Here is a 22,169-nt window from a genome sequence, read left to right as displayed (position 1 = left end):
GCCCCTTAGTGCCAATTGGGCATCGTTTAAATGCCACAGCCTACCTGAGCATTGTTTCTGACCATGTCCATCCCTTTATGACCACCATGTACCCATCCTCTGATGGCTAGTTCCAGCAGGATAATGCACCATGTCACAAAGCTCGAATCATTTCAAATTGGTTTCTTGAACATGACAATGAGTTCAGTGTACTAAAATGGCCCCCACAGTCACCAGATCTCAACCCAATAGAGCATCTTTGGGATGTGGTGGAACGGGAGCTTCGTGCCCTGGATGTGCATCCCACAAATCTCCATCAACTGCAAGATGCTATCCTATCAATATGGGCCAACATTTCTAAAGAATGCTTTCAGCACCTTGTTGAATCAATGCCACGTAGAATTAAGGCAGTTCTGAAGGCGAAAGGGGGTCAAACACAGTATTAGTATGGTGTTCCTAATAATCCTTTAGGTGAGTGTAGTGGGGCATGTTGTCACAATGGAACCTGCTATTTCAAAGCGAAATTTAAAATGGTTATGAAATGACAAAAAAAAAAAAAAAAACGTTTTTAAAATTATTTTGGCCAGCCAATGTTATGTATCCATTTATTTTACATATCTGTGATAACTGTCACTGTGTCACAACCACCAGCTGAGGGCACTCCATCATTCTGCTTTATCTCACCATGAACTACATTTCCCATAACCCATTGCCTGGATAATCATGTTCTGATACTTCCACTTGTGTGTTATTATCTTGTTCACTTTTGTCTATTTAAGCCCTGTGTATTCACTCTTACTTTGTGAAATGTCTTGTTGCACTGCAGGTCTGAGCGTTATCCTAGTTTCCTGTGTCTTGAGTTTTTGAGTCTCTGCCCGTGTGTTTGACCTTTTTCCTGTAATATGTATTATGATGCTGCATTGTCCCAATAAATCTGCATTTGGATCTTCACCCCAAGTCTCTGAGCAGTTCATAACACCCTGAAATTGACAATGTATGAAAAGGTTCTCAATTCTGCTTTTTACATTTCACACCTCACCTGACTCTTGTCTGAATGTGTGTCAGTGATGTTTTGTTGGGCTTGATACCCAAACAAGAGTGGAATTGTAATTTTAGTTTGGAGAATGAAATAAGATGTTTGTATATGTTCTGTTCTGCCTGGTTCGTAAGATGCATGAAGCACACCATGCACTATATATAAAATATCTCTTTTTATGAATAAAGGGTCAATAATCTATAAGGCCTTCAGATTCAGTGTTTTGTACATTATATTTGTGCATATTTCTTTGGGAAGTGTTGTACTGTAAGGCTGCCTCGACTCTTTGCTTTGATCCGAACCTTTTCAAGTGCATGTTTAACTAAAATACTGTCAAACCATAGCATTCCTATGTGTGCGTGTGTGTGCGCGCGCGCGTGTGTGTGTGTGTGTGTGTGTGTGCAGGATTGATGATGTCTCTGCTGACTTCAGTTTTCATTACATAAATGAGTGCAGAAACAGGAACGGCTCATTATCAGAGGTCAGAGGAAGTCAGATTTTCATTTCAGGTTCTGTCTTTTACTCATTCGGACGGTCACATGGCTCTTCCTCCGATTCTCCTTGGTGTTTTACTTTACACTGCAGGTAAGAAAGAAATTACATTCTTCCCTCAAAACATGCTTTTGTGTTTGTTTTTATAAACTACCCTGTTCTTCGGTTGTTTCTTTGTATACTTGATTTACTGATTGATTTCACTTCTTAAAGACAACAGGGTGAGCAAGTACTGCATGTAGATTTGATTATAAGTGTGTATAATATATTTTACTTTACAGCACTGTTCAGTTTATATCCAGCTGTGTAAGACTTGAACATTGCATAAAAAACCTTTCAAAAGCTTAAAGGAACACTCCACCGTTTTTTGAAATAGGGCTTATTCACCTTCTTTCCCACATTTAGATAGGTGGGCAAATGCATTTTTGTCTCAGTGCATGCGTTGTTTTAGTTTGACAGGGTCGGCGCTAGCTTAGCTTAGCACAATGAATGGAATCATTTGTTGCCAGCTAGCATGTCCTGAGTAAAAGTGATAAAAAATTTTTTTTTTTTTTTTAAAAACCCACCTAATTAACCCACCTAGTAACACAAATGTACCATTTCATTTGATGTCTATATCCCACTGTTTCTAAAATCACCTTCCTCAGACCATGACTTAACACTTTCATATTGTCATATTATGTTACATTATATTGTATTAAACTTAAAAAGTCCCCCTTTCCATATTTCACCTGCAAGTTCACCAACATCAAACACATCCATAAGTTAATGGCGGCAGGAGGTCAAACCAAATAAAAACCACTGAACACGCTGAACAAATAATTATTTGATGCATATATTTTTTATTTAATTTGAAAAGTGTGTTTAGGTATTTGTACCAGTATATCATTAAAGCTAAGTGTTCTAAAGTAGAAGACTTGTTTATAACATATTTGTGTGTGTGTGTGTGTGTGTGTGTGTGTGTGTGTGTGTGTGTGTGTGTGTGTGTGTGTGTGTGTTTTCTACAGAAACTTTGAGCATGAAGACATTAGATCATGTAACTGTGAGAGAAGGAGGATCTGTTACAATCCCGTGTCTGTATGACAGTCAGTATAAACTAAACTCAAAGTTCTGGTGTAGAGGGTTTACTTGGGCATTCTGTCAAATCACAGCCCGTGCAAACGATACAGGGAAATGGACAATAACTGATTATCCAGCCCACAATATTTTTACTGTGAAACTCAACAATGCAACATCTTCAGACTCTGGACATTACTGGTGCGCTGTGGAGATTCATGCAAAACCAGATGACAGAAAATATTTGTATTTAACTGTTCAACAAGGTAAAGACTATTTTCTGTGATATGTGGTTTTATGCTTCAGTAGATACCTGATTAGATTTAACAAAATACTAAATTCAACTTTGTTTGTTTGTTTGCTGTCTGTGTTCAGCTCCTGATGTGTCTGTGAAGAGCAGCCGTGTATCTGGACATGAAGGTGATAATGTCAGTGTCCAGTGTTTCTACACTTCTGGATATAAGTATAAACTCAAACAGTGGTGCAGATATAAAGATCAGAGCTGTTACACTGAGAAGAGGACTGACACATCCCAGAAATCATCAGTCCAGATCAGTGATGATAGGAGAAGCTCCTTCACTGTGTTGATGACTGGACTGAGACTCAGTGATTCTGGATGGTACCTCTGCTCTGCTGGAGATCTCCGGGTTCCTGTTCAACTCACTGTCAATGAACCCAAACCTGGTAAGATCACAAATCAGTTCTGCTATAAAAATGGAGACACTCTTAATGGCCTAAAAATAACTTCATGTTTTTCTCCTTTCAGTGACACATATTCCAACAACTACACCATCTGACCCTGAGACAGACAAGTAGGTGTACTTTTTGACCATTTAAAATAATCAAATGCATCTAAACACTTTTGTAGCACAAAAACCTGTTGATCCTGTTCCCAAAACTGGTCTAAATGATTAGTTCACAATTTGGACTGATTAGGTATTTTTTAAGGAAAGAAGTTTACGAGAAGAGCATACAAGCCTACATTGTTTTTGTGTTCCACAGAAGAAAGAAAGTATAAGTATATGTGGCATAGGGTGATTTGAGAGACAGAAAAGACTGAACCCCATTTTATTTTTGGTAGGAACACTGCCACTGATTCTGTAGACCTCTCATTGTCATATAATTCACCCCTGTTAAGAGTAAACTCTCCAGCAGATGGCGCTCTCTGTGATACACATAGGCAACTACTAGTAAATAGCTGACGCCAGAACAAGAGTTGTCGAGTACGTGTGTAGAAGAGCGCTAATGAACTGTTACATCTTTTTGTATTTCCAACAGGTAAATACACTTGAAACAGAATCTTGAAAATAGTTAACAGTAGTAGAAACACAGATAGCGACCTGTTGTAATGTTAACTCTCTACAGCAATGAGTTTTCTTGTGAGTTTTGACAAGCTTCTTCGAGTACAATGGCGCGCGGTCAGTTAACGGTTATTGGCAAAGCCACTGAGTATGTTTGTTACATTATACGAGAGCTGGTCAGCTAGACAAATAATACAGTTCAGAAATTAATGCTGTGTAAGTAATGCATGAGGTTAACTGTTAGGTCAAATATGCTAGAAGTGAATATTGAAGGTATCGTTTTGTTTATTAGCTCCATGTTTGTGTCAGCATCAGCCCCAATGAGTGAATGCATGTTAGCTAACGCTATCGCGATAGAGGTTATTGCTATGGTTACACTCCCTACGTGGTTTCTTAAGAGAGGATTCCTCTATTGTTTAAGTGTCACATTATTTCTATATTGATATCTCCATACTGGGGAAGGGAAATTGAGCGACAAGAATAGAACATAGGCTAATGTTGTTCAGTGAGAATGTTGTACACACATACATGCGTGCGAGCACAGACATAATCGGCGCTCACACACGCGTGCGCGCGCGCGCGCACACGCACACACATACACACACTGGATCTTCACAAATACTTACCTGTTATATGTTTACTGCTTCTGAGAGAGATTGTTATTGGGTAAATAAATAACTGTTATATATGATTAATGCTACCCACATATAGTAAATACTTACACGCACACACATACACACACTGGATCTTCACAAATACTTACCTGTTATATGTTTACTGCTTCTGAGAGAGATTGTTATTGGGTAAATAAATAACTGTTATATATGATTAATGCTACCCACATATAGTAAATACTTACCTGTTACATTATTACTGTTTATGTGAGACATTGCATTTATCCATCAGAAAAAAATACTCTAGAGACAGTCGTTGTTTAGATGCACTGCATACAATGGAAGCCAATTTCAGCCACATACGGAAAAAAATAATGCTTTAGTAAATCATAATTATGACATAAAAGTCTAAATTATGAGATAAAAAGTCATAATTATGACACAAAAAGCTGAAATTCTATAAAATGTCAGAATTATGACAAAAGTCTAAATTATAAGATAGAAGTCATAATTATGACATAAAATGCTGAGACTGTGACATAAAACATAAAAAGTCGTAATTACGACAAAAAAATAAATTGACATTTAAAATTATGAAAAACATGTAAAATCATGCTTTAGTAATTCATAATTATAACAGAAAATTATGACATAAGTCTAAATTATAAGAAAAAAAGTCATAATTATGACAAAGTCAACTTTTTATGTCATAATTATGATTTACAAAAGCATTCGTTTTATCCTTATGTGGTGGAAACGGGCTTCCATAACAAACAGCTTCTTTCATTAATGATAACACTAAGAAACTTGTTTCTCTGTTTCTGTTTCTGTTCAGTAGTTATGATTACTGATTTAAGACCTGAGACACACATGTAAGTGTGAACATTGTTATTCAGTCATTCATAGCAACTGATACCAAACCATAGGCGTAATTTGCGGGTGGGACGGGTGGGACATGTCCCCACCACTTTTTGCCAGGGTCGATAATATTGTCCCCACCACTTTTTAAAACATCTCGCAGCACGAAGGTACCAATTCTACAAATAAATAAAACATCTCAAGTTAACTGGCAGAGCATTCATTAGATTACTTTTTTAAATAAGAGACGATCTAGCAGTAGCACTGAAATGTGTTTTTTAAATCAAGTGATCAAAGTGCTCGTTGCCGCTGCGATCAGTGGCGCGGATACAGTGTTTTCTCGTGTGGCTCATGCACACGCTGCACTGTCTTCACTCGGACGCGCGCTTCAGTCCGTTGCAGATATTCTCTATTCGTTCTGGTGAAATCACAAAACATAATGCACACAAACGTGTCCCTGCTTGATACACAACCACTGATGAACATAACCGGTTTTGATGAGAGAAAAAAAAACTATACGAGAAAAAAAAACTACACGAGAGCGGATTAGAACCCAGAACCTCTGACACGCTTGGCAAAAGTTCTACTACTGGACCATTAAGGAATACATTGATCTAATATGCAGATCTATGTATTTATTCACACGAAAATTCTCAGCACTGACAACATATATTACATCTCATTAAACGACAAATGAAACCCCATGTAGCCTACTATTTAAATCGATTGCTGGACATCGTAATGTTATTGTACATAAATCTGATTTAGCATTTTTTTTGTAATCCCCACCCCACCTGTCCCACACACTTTTTAAAACAAAGTTACGCCACTGTACCAAACTATTACATGTCAACATAGGAATGTTATGTTATTACACAATAATTGCAGAGATGAAGCTCACCCTTGTGAAAAAAAAGTGCACTTAAGTGTACTTTTATAAAGTGTACTTATTACATAAATAATATACTTTAAATATATACACTTAAGTGTGAATTAAATGCCATCTTTTCGGCGCACTTAATGCACATTAAGTGTAATTAATTTCAAATATATCATATATTAAGTTGAAATAAAATGTAATAAGTTGCCATTAAGAGTGATTTTTTGGAACAACTTAATTGGTACTTTATTACAACTTTATATATACTTTCATAATTGCTTCTAGTGTTTTTAAAATATACTTAAAGTGCACTACAAAATGTAATGACACGCAATTAATGTGATTTAAAATATACTTTAATGTCAGTTAACAATACACTTAAGTGTGAATTAAATGCAATGTTTTCGACACACTGAATGCACATTAAGTGCAATTAATTTCAAATATATCACATATTAAGTTGAAATAAAATGTAATAAGTTGCCATTAAGAGTGATTTTTTGGAACAACTTAATTGGTACATTAATACAACTTTATATCTACTTTCATAATTGCTTCTAGTGTTTTTAAAATATACTTAGTGCACTACAAAATGTAATGACACGCAATTAATGTGATTTAAAATATACTTTAATGTCAGTTAACAATACACTTAAGTGTGAATTAAATGCAATGTTTTCGACACACTGAATGCACATTAAGTGCAATTAATTTCAAATATATCACATATTAAGTTGAAATAAAATGTAATAAGTTGCCATTAAGAGTGATTTTTTGGAACAACTTAATTGGTACATTAATACAACTTTATATCTACTTTCATAATTGCTTCTAGTGTTTTTAAAATATACTTAGTGCACTACACAATATAATGACACGCAATTAATGTGATTTAAAATATACTTTAATGTCAGTTAACAATACACTTAAGTGTGAATTAAATGCAATGTTTTCAACACACTGAATGCACATTAAGTGCAATTAATTTCAAATATATCACATATTAAGTTGAAATAAAATGCAATAAGTTGCCATTAAGAGTGATTTTTTGGAACAACTTAATTGGTACTTTAATACAACTTTATATCTACTTTCATAATTGCTTCTAATATCTTCAAAATATAGTTAAAGTGCACTACACAATATAATGACACGCAATTAATGTGATTTAAAATATACTTTAATGTCAGTTAACAATACACTTAAGTGTGAATTAAATGCAATGTTACAATCAACAAAACTAAATGTAAAACCCTCTAAATTTACTGACAAAATAATCTCTAAAAGAAGTACATAAAAACCTTTCTGTTGATGCACAATAAAACCCCAAGAAACACTATGCATAAACACAAACAGTTTTGGAAAGAGACCTTTGGGTAATGCTTTACAAAAATATATTAGTTACCTACTTCAGTTAACATGAACTAAGAATGAATAATACTTTAAGCATTTATTAGTCTAAGTAAGATAATATTAGTCTTGGTTAGATCATGTTGGCTAAAAAATAAACTAATATTAACAAATGAGACCTAATTAAAAGTTACCGAACCTTGTTATTTAGCTCTTAAAGGGATGTTCAGCAGAAGAAAGAAATTCATACAGGTTTGAAACAACATGAGGGTGAGTATATGATGACAGAATTTTCATTTTAAAGTGGAGTATCCCTTTAAACCTTTACCAGCACCAACATTAAACAGGACCAAATGCTTACTCCAGCATTACAGTGAATCTAAGTTTGTCTAAAAAAAAAAAAACACTAAAAAAAAAAAAAAAAACATTGAAGAACTCCAAAAGCACAAAAACCAAAATGATTTGTCACCTAATTTTTTAAGTTGTTGGAAAGTGCTGTTTATGTCAATGTCCCAGATGCTCTCCAGAGTATATGTGAATGGAAATGTTTCAAAGATGCAGGAAAGTCAGAAAAAATGCCTTGAGGAAAAAAAAAAAAAAAACAGAAAATTTGTTTATAATACAGATCCAGTCCATTATTATATTTGGCTCAATTGAATGAAAGAGATAGATATACAGTTGCGCTTCAAAGTTGATATGCACCTTGCAGTATCTGCAAAATGTTAACAATTTTATCAATAATAGGGATCACAAAAATGTGCGTTTTATCTTTATTTAGTACTACCCTGATGAAGCAGTTTATTCTGCAAGGTGTATGTAAACTTTTGACTGTTAACTGTTGATGAATGTGTGATGTGATTGATTACCTCAGTCACCAGGGCCACGTCGTAGTAGAAAGCTGGGCAAGGTTCCTTCTATTTCCCACAAACACCAGGATTCCACTGACTACGCCATCTTTACTGACACTGGGCTTAAAGTGATTAAAAATAGAGAACCTTTTTATTGCTACTTTACAGGGAATTAAGCATAACTTTATCAATTACACAAATATAGATATATGACCCATGCAAACCCAAGACCAATGCAAATTAAGAAAGGTATTCTTACATTTTAAGCTTGCCCCACATAGCTATCTTCATGAAGGATGTTCCTGTTGCTGTATTTACCACGGTTGACACAGCAATGCTGCAAGCCTTCTTCCTTTGGTTTGTTACCTATAAAATATATGATGATTATAAATGCACAGGTGGGAATTTATTACTTGCACATGCAAAAGATTCAAAGCATTTAAAAGCTATAGGGATAGTTAGAGACTTAAAAAAAGGAATGTTTTAGCTTGATCAGGATGTGCTGTCATGATAAATCTTGTAACATCACCTCATCAATACAGGTCTGTGATTCCACACCGCTTGCACTGTATCTCCAATAACAAATATGAACTGATCCTGCAAAATGAATGTTTAAATCCAGATAAACACAAAAATATTACATATTCCAAAACAAATAGTAATTGAACAACTATTTAAATACAAAATGAAATTACATTACAAGCATTTTTTTATAGAGGTGGGTAATATATTAAATATTTATGGTGGTTATAAGATTGATTATTTGTATTAAATGTATATAAACGTCTTCGAGTGTTACAATATTGGATCAGCATTCAGCAAATGTTTAGTAGCTTGTTTAAAATAATTTAAAAAGTCGGTTTAGTTTAAAAAAAAAAATCAGCAACCAAATTCCTCGAACACGACCACACACGCCTTCCTCACATTACAATGTAAGACATTATTAGAATGCAATCATATACAAATTATTGAAAACATGATTAATTCACCTCCCGAGTCTATTGAGTTTATAATATATGCGATTAAATTGAACTCAGCAACTGACATGTTACGGTGAAAAAATAATTAACTAAAGAAAGCATCAATATATACTTACTTGACTGATTATTTGCAGCATAACGTCTCATCTGCAAACAAACATCCAAACGTGGTGCTGCTTTTGTTCTCTTGTTTGGCTAGCTTCAGTATGATCACGCATCGCAAACGGATCGCAAAACATAGCGCATTTTTCAAACTCTAGTGAAGTAGAGCGTCATAATGACGTAGTATTTCTCGCGCATGCGCATTAAACAAAATATTCATTCATATATCATGCATGGTTAAATGTTATTTCAGCTTTTCTGTTTAAGTTGAAGTTGTTCTAACTCATTGTGTTGTTAAACTCTGTAAGTTTACAAAACTTTACTCATTAACCTAACTAAAAGTCAATCTTTTTTTTCAATGTAGTCTAGTGTGATTAAAATTAAATGTATTTTAACTGAATTTAAATGCAAATTCATTTTGTTTACATTTGTTTAACTTTTGCTCGCAATTAATACAATTTTAAATGTGTGTTTAATTGACTTAGAACAACATAATGATATTGAAAGTATTATGTTCACAGATGTAAAGTAGCTACAACACATTACTATTAGACTCCTCTCATATATTACATTTTATTTTCAAATATTATGTAGAAAGCTGACACTAGTTGAGTTCATAGAGCAAGGGCTGGTGATAAAAATGTCAACAATAAGTTGTACTGGATTATACTGTATAAGCAGATGTATTGGAAAAATACATTTCAACTGCATAATGCACACAGTATATATTATAGACAAAACACATTTAAAATACATTAACAAATTAATTTTGGACAACACACTTGAGTTGGAATTAAAATCAATTATTTTCCATGTTTTCCATTAAAACTGTTATTTTATATATTAGTCAATACATCAAAATAAATTCCCTTTAATAACTTATAACTTTAACTTTAATAAATTTAAAACACTATAAATCATAATTATTTAAAATGTATGTTTAAGTAAAACTTAGTAGACATTGCAAAGTGCATTTTTTAAAACATGCACTTAAGTGTGTTTATAAATATTGTCATGAAAGTGTTCTTTCTTTAAGTTAAGCTTAATTAGACATTATTACAAAGTGCATTTTTAAAAAGTGTACTTAAGTGTGTTAATAAATATTGTGATGAAAGTGTACTTACTTTAAATTAAACTTAATTAGATATTATTACAAAGTGCATTTGTAAAAAGTGCACTTAAGTGTGTTTATAAATATTGTGATGAAAGTGTACTTTCTTTAAGTTAAGCTTAATTAGACATTATTACAAAGTGCATTTTTAAAAAGTGCACTTAATTGTGTTTATAAATATTGTGATGAAAGAGTACTTACTTTAAGTTAAACTTAATTAGATATTATTACAAAGTGCATTCGTAAAAAGTGCACTTAAGTGTGTTTATAAATATTATGATAAAAGTGTACTTTCTTTAAGTAAAACTTAATTAGACATTATTACAAAGTGCATTTTTAAAAAGTGTATTTAAGTGTGTTAAGAAATATTGTGATGAAAGTGTACTTACTTTAAATTAGACTTAATTAGATATTATTACAAAGTGCATTTGTAAAAATTGTACTTAAGTGTGTTTATAAATATTGTGATGAAAGTGTACTTTCTTTAAGTTAAGCTTAATTAGACATTATTACAAAGTGCATTTTTTTAAATGCACTTAAGTGTGTTTTTAAATATTGTTATGAAAGTGTACTTACTTTAAGTTAAACTTAATTAGATATTATTACAAAGTGCATTTGTAAAAAGTGCACTTAAGTGTGTTAATAAATATTGTCATTAAAGTGTATTCCCTTTAAGTACACTTAAGTGGTCTTTAATTTTAATTTTATTATATTATCTGCAAGTGCACTTTTCAAAAAGTATACTTTGATTATTTTAAGCACACAAAAAGTACACTTTCAATACAATTAAGCACACTTCTTTTTCACAAGGGCATCCATCTCTAACACCAGCCTCAGTGACTATTAATACAGAAATACACCGCCAGGATGAGCAAAACAACTATTTAAGGCATGTAAATTAATTAATTTGCTTGTATTGCATCTCTAAATTAGAAACAAAGCTTTAACAGATTAATTTGCTGCACATAAAAAGTGAGAATAGTTCTGTATTATAAACACAAATATGTCTCTCCTTCACTACAGGCATGATGTGATTCTGCTCATGAGTCTTGTAGCGACGCTTGTGCTGTTCCTGCTTGTTTTTCTCGGTGTAATAGTAACCTGGAGGCTGAGAAAGAAGCCGGGTGAGTTTTCTCTTTACACTTCTGGAGGACTGACAGTATATTATTGTGCTTCATTTACAGCTATTTAATAAAGAAATTAATAAATGGACATAATATACCGTATATATAGATTTGATTTTAAATTATTTCATTACAGTATGTGATAAGAAAGAGACTGTAGAGTGACTCGAGAGGCATCAAACTAGCACAATTACAAAAACAGGGACAAAAACCGGGTCAAATTTACAGTTTTGCATCATGATACACACACATGTGACAACAAAATGATACGACTGACCAATCAGAATCAAGTATTTTATATCTTTTGTATATGCCATTCATAAACCCTGTCAACTTTAATTGCAAAATCTTAAAAATAAAGTTTCCAAAAGCTGGTTTTCACAACAATACCATAGAAGAACATTTTTGGTTCCCCAAAGAACCTTTCAGTGCACAGTTCTTAAAATAACCATTTTGAAAAAACTAAAGAACTTTTTTCCTTTATAAAGAAATGTTGTGCAATGGAAAGATTCCATAAAGTTTTTTATTTAACAGTGTCTATGGAAAATATGATGATATTTAATCTTCATATCTCACTCTGACAGAGAGGGGTCACATTAGAGAAGAAGAACATTTTAACACCACCAGTAATACAGTAAGTAGAATACAGTAATACAGCAGCCGCTACTGTAAGTCATCAGTCCTCTCTGTAGACATTTACTGAGATGATGATTGAAAATGAATGATCATCAGTTGTGTTTCTTCACAGTCTTCGGCCTCAGTGGACGACTGTTTGGTGACGGTGATTTACAGTTCTGTGATCTTTCATAAGGCAGTAAGTGTCGTCTTTGAATGCTCTGAATGACTGAGTCACACTGCAGTTTGGGCTGGGACGTCCTGTTTGTCCAAATCAAAAGGGAAACTTGATTTAGGATGGGGTGCTGGGGGAGGGGGGTCAACACATTTGATTAAGAAACAATATCGTGTCTATAAAACACATCAAACTCCACAACGCACAACAAGCGTATTGGTGAGAAGAACACTTGTTACACAAATATACACACCGAGACAAATTACACACCGGGATATTTAACTGCACATAACTTTAGTGACATCATCGATACTGCTTGCAGTAATGCAATGGGAATTGTCTACGTGAAGTAAATTTAGCCTTTAAATAAAAGGGTTTTGAGCTGTTGTTTACACTGCCACATACAATAAAAGTGAATGCACAGCGACAGGAAATTAAAATTAGCACAAAAAACTTTTGCCTACCTTGCAGAACACTGAAGGTGGACTTGGATTTTTCTATTTTGAGATTCAGTTTCTTCACATCATTTACAGCTCATGTCTGACACAAGAGGAAGGATTGGGATAGGCTTATCCAGTTTCGAGAAAGAAAACATCATGCTAAATTAAATGAATCCTAGTTGGAAAGAACTGGGTTTAATGCCCACATACAATTTGTATTATGTTTATTACAAATTAATTACTAAATGCTTAAATGGAAATAAATGGAAATCCTCAGCACACCTGCTTCCCATTGCCCCTTTTTGTAAATGATCACTATTTTTGCATTTCTGTTATGTGATATTTGTAGCACATAAATTACAGACTAATGGTTGTGATACAGAACTCTTAAAGCTGATCATGTTTATTCACAGCCTTTATCGTCAGTGTATCCAGAGGACGACGGGATCTACAGCTCTGTGAACTTGAAACTTGAAAGGCTGTGAGTTCATATCCATACACACCCTGCTCCTTCTTAATGACGTTTTGAGCAAATTAAAGTAATTTGTGAAAGTAAATGAAAGTCATTGTAAATTGATAATAAATCTATTTGTACCATTTCAGTTTTTAGTTAGTGTAAACCTGTTAACTGTCACTTTGGAATAAGATTGCTGAAGTAAAAACACTTTTAAAAAAAAAGTTACTTTAAGTTTACTGTAAAGAAAATGTTCTGTACTAAACTTATTTTATGCAAAAATATATATTTTACAAAACAATTTGGACTCTGAAATTGCTAAAACATCAAAACCACATGCTAACCAAGCTGTGTTGCAAAGTTGGCTATAGGCCTACTAAAAACAGCCACCAAGTGTCACGGTTTGCTGTAAACACGCGAATGAAGATGAAGGATCAAAAGTCTTTAATATCGGCAACAGGACCACAGGATAAACTTCCACAAAGTATTGACGAGGCCGAACAAACTGAACAAAGAAAGAAAGTACTAGGCTGAATCTGAAATCGCCCCCTATACCAACAAAAAGGGCATTATTTGAGGGGACAGCCATTTGTAGTGGTGTCCGAAACCATAGTGGACGTTATTGAGTGCACTTATTCAATCCCATAATGCACCGCAATTAGTGCAATAAAGAGTGTACAACCGATGTACGCTCAACGGCTGTCCGAATTCACTCACTCCTTTTCATTCTCTCCCTCAAGTGAACAGTGTTAGTGGACTAACGTAGGGAATAGTGAATGAGGAATTAGGGGACAATTTCGGATTCAGCCCTAGAGATCCTGAGGAGCACACCGCTGAACTACCGCTTTCATCGTAAGGCAATGTCTGAGTTGAACAAGATGAATACTGAGATCACTCAATGTGCTGCAAGTGCAACTGAAGAAAACACAAGCAAATAGAAAAAACACCAGCAAATTAAGAAAACATCATCAGTTTGATAACACACACGTGCTGCAAATACAGACACGTGTTTAGCGTTGTGAGTGCGTTTTGAGTTTTTGCAGCACGTTTTCTTAATTTGCTGGTGTTTTTTCTATTTGCATGTGTTTTCTTTAGTTGAGCTCTCCCGGCCACCGTAGTTTAAGCTTTCGAATGATACCTAATTTAAGATGAATAATAAGATATGCGATAGGAAAAAAAGGCAATAAAAAAGAGCACTAAGCTTCCCACTGGTGGGACACTGACAGTTAACAGGTTGTATGCCGCTAAAACTGTAAATGTGTCAGCGTTGTGTCTGTGTGTGTGTGTGCGCGTGTTTAAATGTAGTTGGCTTTTATAGTTGAAACAAAATGAATGATTCCAGTCTTGCACAGAAGTGCATTTCATTTCTCTGCATCTTTACATCACAGGGACATTCCAGAATGGATTCTTGACCGAATGGAGGACAAAAGGGACACAACAACACGTTAGAAAGAGCGTTAAGTCCAAATAGGCCTACATAATTACGGAAATGCAATTTTGTTAGTAGTAATTAATTCACAGTTCATTTAAAAAAAAAAAAAAAAGTTTTTTACTTTTTAGTTTATTTATGTTTTGTTTTGAATTAATTTTAATTGCACAATAAATAAGGACGTAAAATTGCTCATATAGCCTAATACACATCTGTCCTGTGTGACGCCATCTGTGACGCCATCTGATGGTGAATTGTATCTACAGTTTTACCATGTACCTCTTCATCTGCCCAAATTTATATCAACAATTTTTAAAACCAAGTAATGTATCATTTGTGATGCCTTGACCTGTGCAACAATCATCTCATATGTGTGATGTTCTCATTGTAACTTTTTAACATCTCAGTGATGTTTTAGTTTTTTCTTTAAGTTCTGATGTGAAACTTCCTGAAATTTTTAAAAGGATAGTTCACCTAAAAATGAATATATTTTAATGTCTCATCTTCATGTCTTTCCAAACCCGTTCGACTTTCGTTCATCTTCGGAACACAAATTAAGCTCTTTTTAATGAAATCTGAGATCTTTCTGACCTTCCATTGACAGCTAAGCAACTAACACTTTCAAGCCCCAGAAAGGTAGTAAAGACATCATTAAAGTGATCCATGTGACTCCAGTGGTTTAACCTCAGCTTTATTGAAAGTGGAAGTTGCGTTGGCTGTCAATGGAGGGACAGAAAGCTCAGATTAACCTCAGAACTAACCCTTTAATATCTGCCTTTAGATGCTATAGTATAGAGACCATGCAGCGCCGGTTCTCTGTAATATTCTGCAATTATGGGTACATTAACTAAGTTAAATGGTTTAATCAGTTCAGTCTCGTGTGTATCATATGATGTATTTATATTGTTACTGACCAGCATAGTTTAGCAGTTTAATGATGATTTTTATTGGGTATATACTTGTAATTCAGGCATGATTTGAGTGTGTTGTTCTACTGTGCTGTATTCTATAGAGTCTCTGTCTCCCTCTTCTGGTTCTGTTTGGGATCTACACCCCTGTAATGGGCTAATGATGTGGGTTGAGATGATCAGTGGAGGCAGGTGTTTCAGGATAATGAGAAGCCTTAAAAACACTCAGATTGTGGCGTTCCTGGAGGAGAAGGTGAAGATATTTTCTGGGTTTAGTCAACTGGCTGGTTGCACCAGCTGTGCGTAAGTTATAACTTAGCCTAGTTTTGACGTAAATGGACACTAAGTTACGACTTACGCACTTCTAAATATTTTTGCGTTGCACCATTAAACTTAGTTGAAGCGTAACTCTACGTTTAAACTAAATATTTACGGCAGCCTCCGATCAGGAGTAACGGATGGAATAAAATATCAGACAGACTGAACTGCATCAATAAGCTCTTCTTTTACCTGACAGTCTTCAATTCTTTAGACATATATGATTATGCTGACATTTACACTCGCTTACATTTTAAGAGAGAGAACATTATGTGAAAAGATTACTTTGTTAGAGGCTATCTTTAACACGAACCCACCCTAAGCGCGCCGCCGTGCGCATCGGTCCATGTTGTGCATGTCAAATATCAGTCATAATCAATAAACGTAATTTCTTATGTTTTTTGTATCAAGATTTATTTATTGATCCACTTATGCTATTCATGATCAAGTATCGTATTTAATGGAAACTTATTTTTACCGTTAGTAACGTGAGGCAAAAGAATGAAGGATAAACTGAAATTCACAGCATTTCAACACAACATCTGCTCACGTATTTGAAGGCTGCTATTGGATCATCGAGGCTAAACGTCATATTATGCGACTACGCATTACTTTACGGAGAGCTTACGACCTACTAGCTACGTTCGGCCTTACGAACAGATGGTGCAACGGAATAAAGTTCAGAGTTAGTTACAAACTAGCTAGTAGTTACTAAGCCTCTAGTGTGGACTTTACGTTCCACTTTAAGAAAGAACTTACGAACGGCTGGTGCAACCCTACCCTGGTGCTTTGTGTGGCTGTTGAAGGAATCAGTGTGTTTTTATTGAAAGAGTGGGATGACATTGCCCCCCGAAAAAAAAGCAAGGTTGGAAAAACTGAGGGATACATAATGCTTCCCTTTGCTTTTTGGGGCTTTATTTTGTTTAGTTTCAAAGTGTAACTGTGTATTCACTCTTACTTCGTGAAATGTCTTGTTGCACTGCAGTTCTACCAGAAAGACTCGGGAGAATTATTTCAACAAATCGTACATTTATTGACAGCTCAGCAAACTGAAAATATACGTGAAAATACAAGTCATTTGGCGTATGGCCCGTCCGTAGTGCATAATCCGAGGGTATCGGATCTGCAATTCCTGCCTGAAGACGAAGGCAGGGGCGCAGCCGACCCCCTCGGGAGGTATGGACAGGACCATCCTGGTGGTGGTGGTGGGGAGGATGGGGGTAATCGTCGCTTCAGTATCTGCGAACTCAACATGTGTAAGTACCGAGCTTTTATACAGTGAGCATAAGAATATGATTGGATAGAAGTGAAGGCAATAGGTGACTTAGTAATTGAGTCTTCCCGGCAGAACTTATGCTAAAGCTTTCATTTCTGAGCGTTATCCTAGTTTCCTGTGTCTTGGGTTTTTGGTTCTCTGCACGTGTGTTTGACCTTTTTCCTGTAATATGTATTACGATTCTGGATTGTACCAATAAATCTGCATTTGGATCTTCACCCCAAATCTCTGAGCAGTTCGTAACACCCTGAAATTGATAATGTATGAAAAGGTTCTCAATTCTGCTTTTTACATTACACACCTGACTCTTGTCTGAATGCGTGTCAGTGATGTTTTGTTGGGCTTGATACCCAAACAAGAATGGAATTGTAATTTTAGTCTGGAGAATGAAATGAGATGTTTGTATATGTTCTGTTCTGCCTGGTTCGTATGATGCATGAAGCACACCATGCACTATATATATAAAATATCTCTTTTTATCAATTAAGTGTCAATAATCTATAAGGCCTTCAGCTTCAGTGTTTTGTACATTATATTTGTGCATATTTCTTTGGGAAGTGTTGTACTGTAAGGCTTCCTCGGCTCTTTGCTTTGATCCGAACCTTTTCAAGTGCATGTTTAACTAAAATACTCTTGTGTCAAACCATTCTCTGTGTGTGTGTGATGATGTCTCTGCTGACTTCAGTTTTCATTACATCAATGAGTACAGAAACGGGAACAGCTCATTATCAGAGGCAGGAAGTCAGATTTTCATTTCAGGTTCTGTCTTTTACTCATTCGGACGGTCACATGGCTCTTCCTCTGATTCTCCTTGGTGTTTTACTTTACACTGCAGGTAAGAAAGACATTACATTCTACCCTCAAAACATGCTTTTGTGTTTGTCTGTATAAACTAGCCAGATCTTCTGTTGTTTCTTTTGTATACTTTGATTTCACTTCTTAAAGACAGCAGGGAGAGCAAGTACTGCATGTAGATTTGATTAAGTGTGTATATAATATATTCTATTTTACAGCCACTGTTCAGTTTATATCCAGCTGTGTAAGACTTCAACATTGCATTAAAAACCTTTAAACAGCTTAAAAAAAAAAAAAAAAAAACCTTTCAGTAACCGTACAGTTGCAAGACTCATTGTTGACTTTTGGCATTTTTTTAAATTACAGTATTAAAATAAATCACTAGAATGTTCTTAACACAAATGTACCATTTCATTTGATGTCTATATCCCACTATTTCTACAATCACCTTCCTCAGACCATGACTTAACACTTTCATATTGCCATATTATGACACATTATATTGTATTAAACTTAAAAAGTCCCCCTTTCCATATTTCACCTGCTGTAAGTTCAACAACATCAAACACATAAGTTAATGGCGGCAGGAGGTCAAACCAAATAAAAACCACTGAACACGCTGAACAAATAATAATTTGATATATTTTTTATTTAATTTGAAAATTGTTTTAGCTATTTCGTATTATTATTATTATTATTCTTATTAAAGCTAAGAGTTCTAAAGTAGAAGACTTGTTTATAACATATTTGTGTGTGTGTGTGTGTGTGTGTGTTTACAGAAACTTTGAGCATGAAGACATTAGGTCATGTAACTGTGAGAGAAGGAGGATCTGTTACAATCCCGTGTCTGTATGACAGTCAGTATAAACTAAACTCAAAGTTCTGGTGTAGAGGGTATTATTGGGCATTCTGCCTAATCACAGCCCGTGCAAACGATACAGGGAAATGGACAATAACTGATTATCCAGCCCACAATATTTTTACTGTGAAACTCAACAATGCAACATCTTCAGACTCTGGACATTACTGGTGCGCTGTGGAGATTCATGCAAAATCATATGACAGAAAATATTTGTATTTAACTGTTCAACAAGGTAAAGACTTTTCTTTTCTTCTTTTTTACTTTTCCTCTGTGTGATATGTGGTTTTATGCTTCAGTAGATACCTGATTAGATTTAACAAAATACTAAATCCAACTTTTTTGTTTGTTTGTTTGCTGTGTGTGTTCAGCTCCTGATGTGTCTGTGAAGAGCAGCAGTGTATCTGGACATGAAGGTGATAATGTCAGTGTCCAGTGTTTCTACACTTCTGGATTTAAGAAAAAAAAAAAGCAGTGGTGCAGAATTAAAGATGAGGGCTGTTACACTGAGAAGAGGACTGACACATCCCAGAATTCATCAGTCCAGATCAGTGATGATGGGAGAAGCTCCTTCACTGTGTTGATGACTGGACTGAGACTCAGTGATTCTGGATGGTACTTCTGCTCTGCTGGAGATCTCCGGGTTCCTGTTCAACTCATGGTTCAGAAGGACAATAATACATATAAAAATACATGTAAGTCATTTATTTCAGTAATCTTGTGGAAAAGTATTTAATTGACATAAGACATTATATCTGGACTATGTTATGTATATTTACACTATGGGGCTGTTGAATGCTTGAATCTGATAAATGATTTCAAAGTACAGACTACAACAGCAGAAGAACCAACACTGACCAGCAAATAAATATAGTAAATAATAGGATAAAAAATGATTTCCATGTTTTTTCCACAAAATTACACTTTATTATGTACGGAAAGCACATATTCATTCTTCCGCTCTCCAGGAGTCTCTCTGAACAGTGTTTTGAGGTGTGCTTACCGTATATAAGCAGAATAATTGACTCCAGCCCATTGAATTATTGAAATCCTGGGTGTGCGTTCTTTTTAATAATTTAACGGCCCGTCTGCAATTATTCCTCACATAATTCACCTATTATAGATGTAATTTCATATTTATAAATATTATTTTATGTTGATATAATAAAACATAATTGCAATAAACTAGAATCAAACATTATTTTTGAACATTAGTTTTTACAGTATCCTATGTAACTGTTTTTTTGCTTTTTGTCCTCCAAACTCAGCTGAGAATGATACAAGCTCTGATGAAGCTGGTCCGTCTTCGTAAGTAAATCCCTGAAACTTGAAATAATCAAGTAACTGATTTAAAAAGGGACTTTTCTTAATTATGCCATTGACATTTTAGACCCATAAAATGATTCTATTTATAGTAACAGTAAAATAACAAGAAATGAGACCGAGGACGCCTCGTCTGACCACAGGAACAGGATTCTTCTGCTGATATGGACAGCTGTGCCGCTACTGACGCTGGTTTTGGTGATCTGGAGGATTAAACAAAAACACAGTCAGTTCTAACACAGCTTTATATTCAATTCAAAGCAATATTCCACTGCTAATGCCTCAAATCCAATTTCACGGGATTTATTGCACTGCCGCATTACATTACCTTGGTGAAAACTCACATTTTGGTCTCCATGAATAACACTTATCTTTTTTCATTTGTATAGCATTTTGCCTACAAGAAGTTTTTTTATTTATTTGCATGTGGTTTTATGATGTGATTCTTCCTGTTTTAAGATTTCCACACACAAGGACAAGACGTCTGTTCTGTGGTATGTGTTTCGGCCTTGAAATATCTACACATCAGACATACACATCTAAAACTGCAGCTTGACTTTAGATCCATACCATCTGAATTATCTTTAAAGTTTTGTTTGCGCTCTTCTTATACAGACAGAAGGTCTTGTGATGTATGACACAGTGGTCTTCAAGAAAGGAAAGGACAATGAACAAAACCAGGTCTCCATTGTAAGTAACACTAATACATACTGTAAGTAATGTTCTAATATAATCTATTTATGGCCAAGTTGGTGATCTCATGATTTATTTTTTCCTGAGGAAATGCATAATGTACCATGATCTCAATGCTTTTAATCACTGGCTTGTTGAAATTCATCCCACTCTATCTTGTGTTTTATTAAATGATTTTCAGAGCCGTCCTCCTGACCAAGAAGAAGTGATTTACAGCGCTTTGAAACTTCACTAATAACAGATGATCTCTGATGGCAATTCACATTATCCATATTAAAATATGAAGTAATGGCATATTTGTCTGTTTTAAATCATCTAAAGTTTCCTTTAAAGCCACAGAGGAGGTGAGAAAGAAAAAGAGGAATTTCCAGCACAGTTTTAATGTGTTTGCAGATTGAGAGGTCATGGTTGTGTCAGATTATCATTTTACTATTAAGAGTTTTGCCACAACTGCAAAATGCAAGTTTGAAAGTGTCGCCTATATTTATTAGCATGTAGGTTTCTTCTGCTTTTCTACTTTTATTCTTAATCAATGTGAGAAGTAAAACTGAAACACTTCATGACCACATCAAAGAGCAACACAATCAGTTTCAGTCAACTTAACATTTGTTACACCACTTCAGAAAAACCTGAAAAAAAATACACTCACTTGAAATCTAATAACTCAATATTTGGCTTTGCAAATAAAGGATTTTTTTAGGCTGCTAAATATTTTAGCATTATTATTGTTGATGGATTAAAAACAGGTTAAAACATTTTCTCCTAATCAAGATTAATATTTGCTGTAAACCATTTGTAGGTTGATTTCCTCAAACTGTATGTGGAATGTATGGGATATTTCAATTTGTACATCAAGAAATATTTTGCTTAAGAAATCATGTGTATCAGACATATTAATACATAAAATAAATATGCTGTTATGGCTCTTATTCACTGTAATGTTATGGGATTTTTATCACACGTGTGTATACTATATTGGTGTATACACATATACAGTTGATATAAGAAGTGTACACACCCCCAAATATTAAATTTAAAAGTAGGCTACACCATGCAACTTTTTTGATAAAAATTACCCAAACGTAAATGAGTCAATACATCATCAATCCTTCTTCCAAAGCGTGATTTTTGTCTTACCCTGATTCACTATGGT

The 22,169-nt window shown here is 34.6% G+C and overlaps 3 protein-coding genes across 5 annotated transcripts; all 3 read left to right on the top strand.

Annotated features, from left to right (window-relative positions):
• Positions 1-1,529: 1,529 nt before the first annotated feature.
• LOC307161853 (polymeric immunoglobulin receptor-like) lies at positions 1,530-3,379 on the top strand (the record flags this gene model as incomplete). Its single annotated transcript, XM_079876789.1, has 4 exons — positions 1,530-1,600; positions 2,515-2,829; positions 2,939-3,247; positions 3,330-3,379. The coding sequence occupies exons 1-4, from the start codon at positions 1,555-1,557 to the stop codon at positions 3,377-3,379; spliced, it is 720 nt and encodes a 239-aa protein (XP_079732915.1). The 5' UTR covers positions 1,530-1,554.
• Positions 3,380-3,766: 387 nt separating this feature from the next.
• LOC307162430 (uncharacterized protein) lies at positions 3,767-17,991 on the top strand. Of its 3 annotated transcripts, none has more exons than XM_079877700.1 (7): positions 3,770-3,841; positions 11,418-11,496; positions 11,631-11,731; positions 12,316-12,365; positions 12,480-12,545; positions 13,375-13,442; positions 14,804-17,991. In XM_079877700.1, exons 3-7 carry the CDS (start codon positions 11,650-11,652, stop codon positions 14,862-14,864), a joined length of 327 nt encoding a protein of 108 aa, XP_079733826.1. In that variant the 5' UTR covers positions 3,770-3,841; positions 11,418-11,496; positions 11,631-11,649; the 3' UTR covers positions 14,865-17,991. The 3 variants fall into 3 exon arrangements, with proteins under 3 accessions (XP_079733825.1, XP_079733826.1, XP_079733824.1); XM_079877698.1 differs by lacking the exon at positions 11,418-11,496 and adding an exon at positions 5,314-5,350 and having other exon boundaries at positions 14,804-17,563; XM_079877699.1 differs by lacking the exon at positions 11,418-11,496 and having other exon boundaries at positions 3,767-3,841.
• Positions 16,674-21,952, top strand: LOC307162429 (polymeric immunoglobulin receptor-like). Its single transcript, XM_079877697.1, has 8 exons — positions 16,674-18,181; positions 18,921-19,235; positions 19,372-19,695; positions 20,269-20,308; positions 20,416-20,549; positions 20,783-20,817; positions 20,939-21,013; positions 21,198-21,952. The coding sequence occupies exons 1-8, from the start codon at positions 18,010-18,012 to the stop codon at positions 21,249-21,251; spliced, it is 1,149 nt and encodes a 382-aa protein (XP_079733823.1). The 5' UTR covers positions 16,674-18,009; the 3' UTR covers positions 21,252-21,952.
• The last annotated feature ends 217 nt before the right edge of the window (positions 21,953-22,169 follow it).

The sequence above is a fragment of the Squalius cephalus genome (assembly GCF_949319135.1).
Source record: "Squalius cephalus genome assembly, chromosome: 7".
NCBI classification, from domain to species: Eukaryota; Metazoa; Chordata; class Actinopteri; order Cypriniformes; family Leuciscidae; genus Squalius; species Squalius cephalus.
Note: the sequence above shows the minus strand (reverse complement) of the source record. Positions and strands in the feature narration are given on the sequence as shown.

Bases quoted from the DNA above. Each gene is read 5' to 3' on its own strand.
- LOC307162430 (XM_079877698.1), top strand. From the start codon at position 5,319: ATGATTACTGATTTAAGACCTGAGACACACAT. The intron at 5,351-11,630 runs GTAAGTGTGAAC...CCTTCACTACAG, and splicing joins TTAAGACCTGAGACACACAT to GCATGATGTGATTCTGCTCA. The intron at 11,732-12,315 runs GTGAGTTTTCTC...TCACTCTGACAG, and splicing joins GAGGCTGAGAAAGAAGCCGG to AGAGGGGTCACATTAGAGAA.
- LOC307162429 (XM_079877697.1), top strand. From the start codon at position 18,010: ATGATGTCTCTGCTGACTTCAGTTTTCATTACATCAATGAGTACAGAA. The intron at 18,182-18,920 runs GTAAGAAAGACA...GTGTGTTTACAG, and splicing joins TGTTTTACTTTACACTGCAG to AAACTTTGAGCATGAAGACA. The intron at 19,696-20,268 runs GTAAGTCATTTA...CTCCAAACTCAG, and splicing joins TAATACATATAAAAATACAT to CTGAGAATGATACAAGCTCT.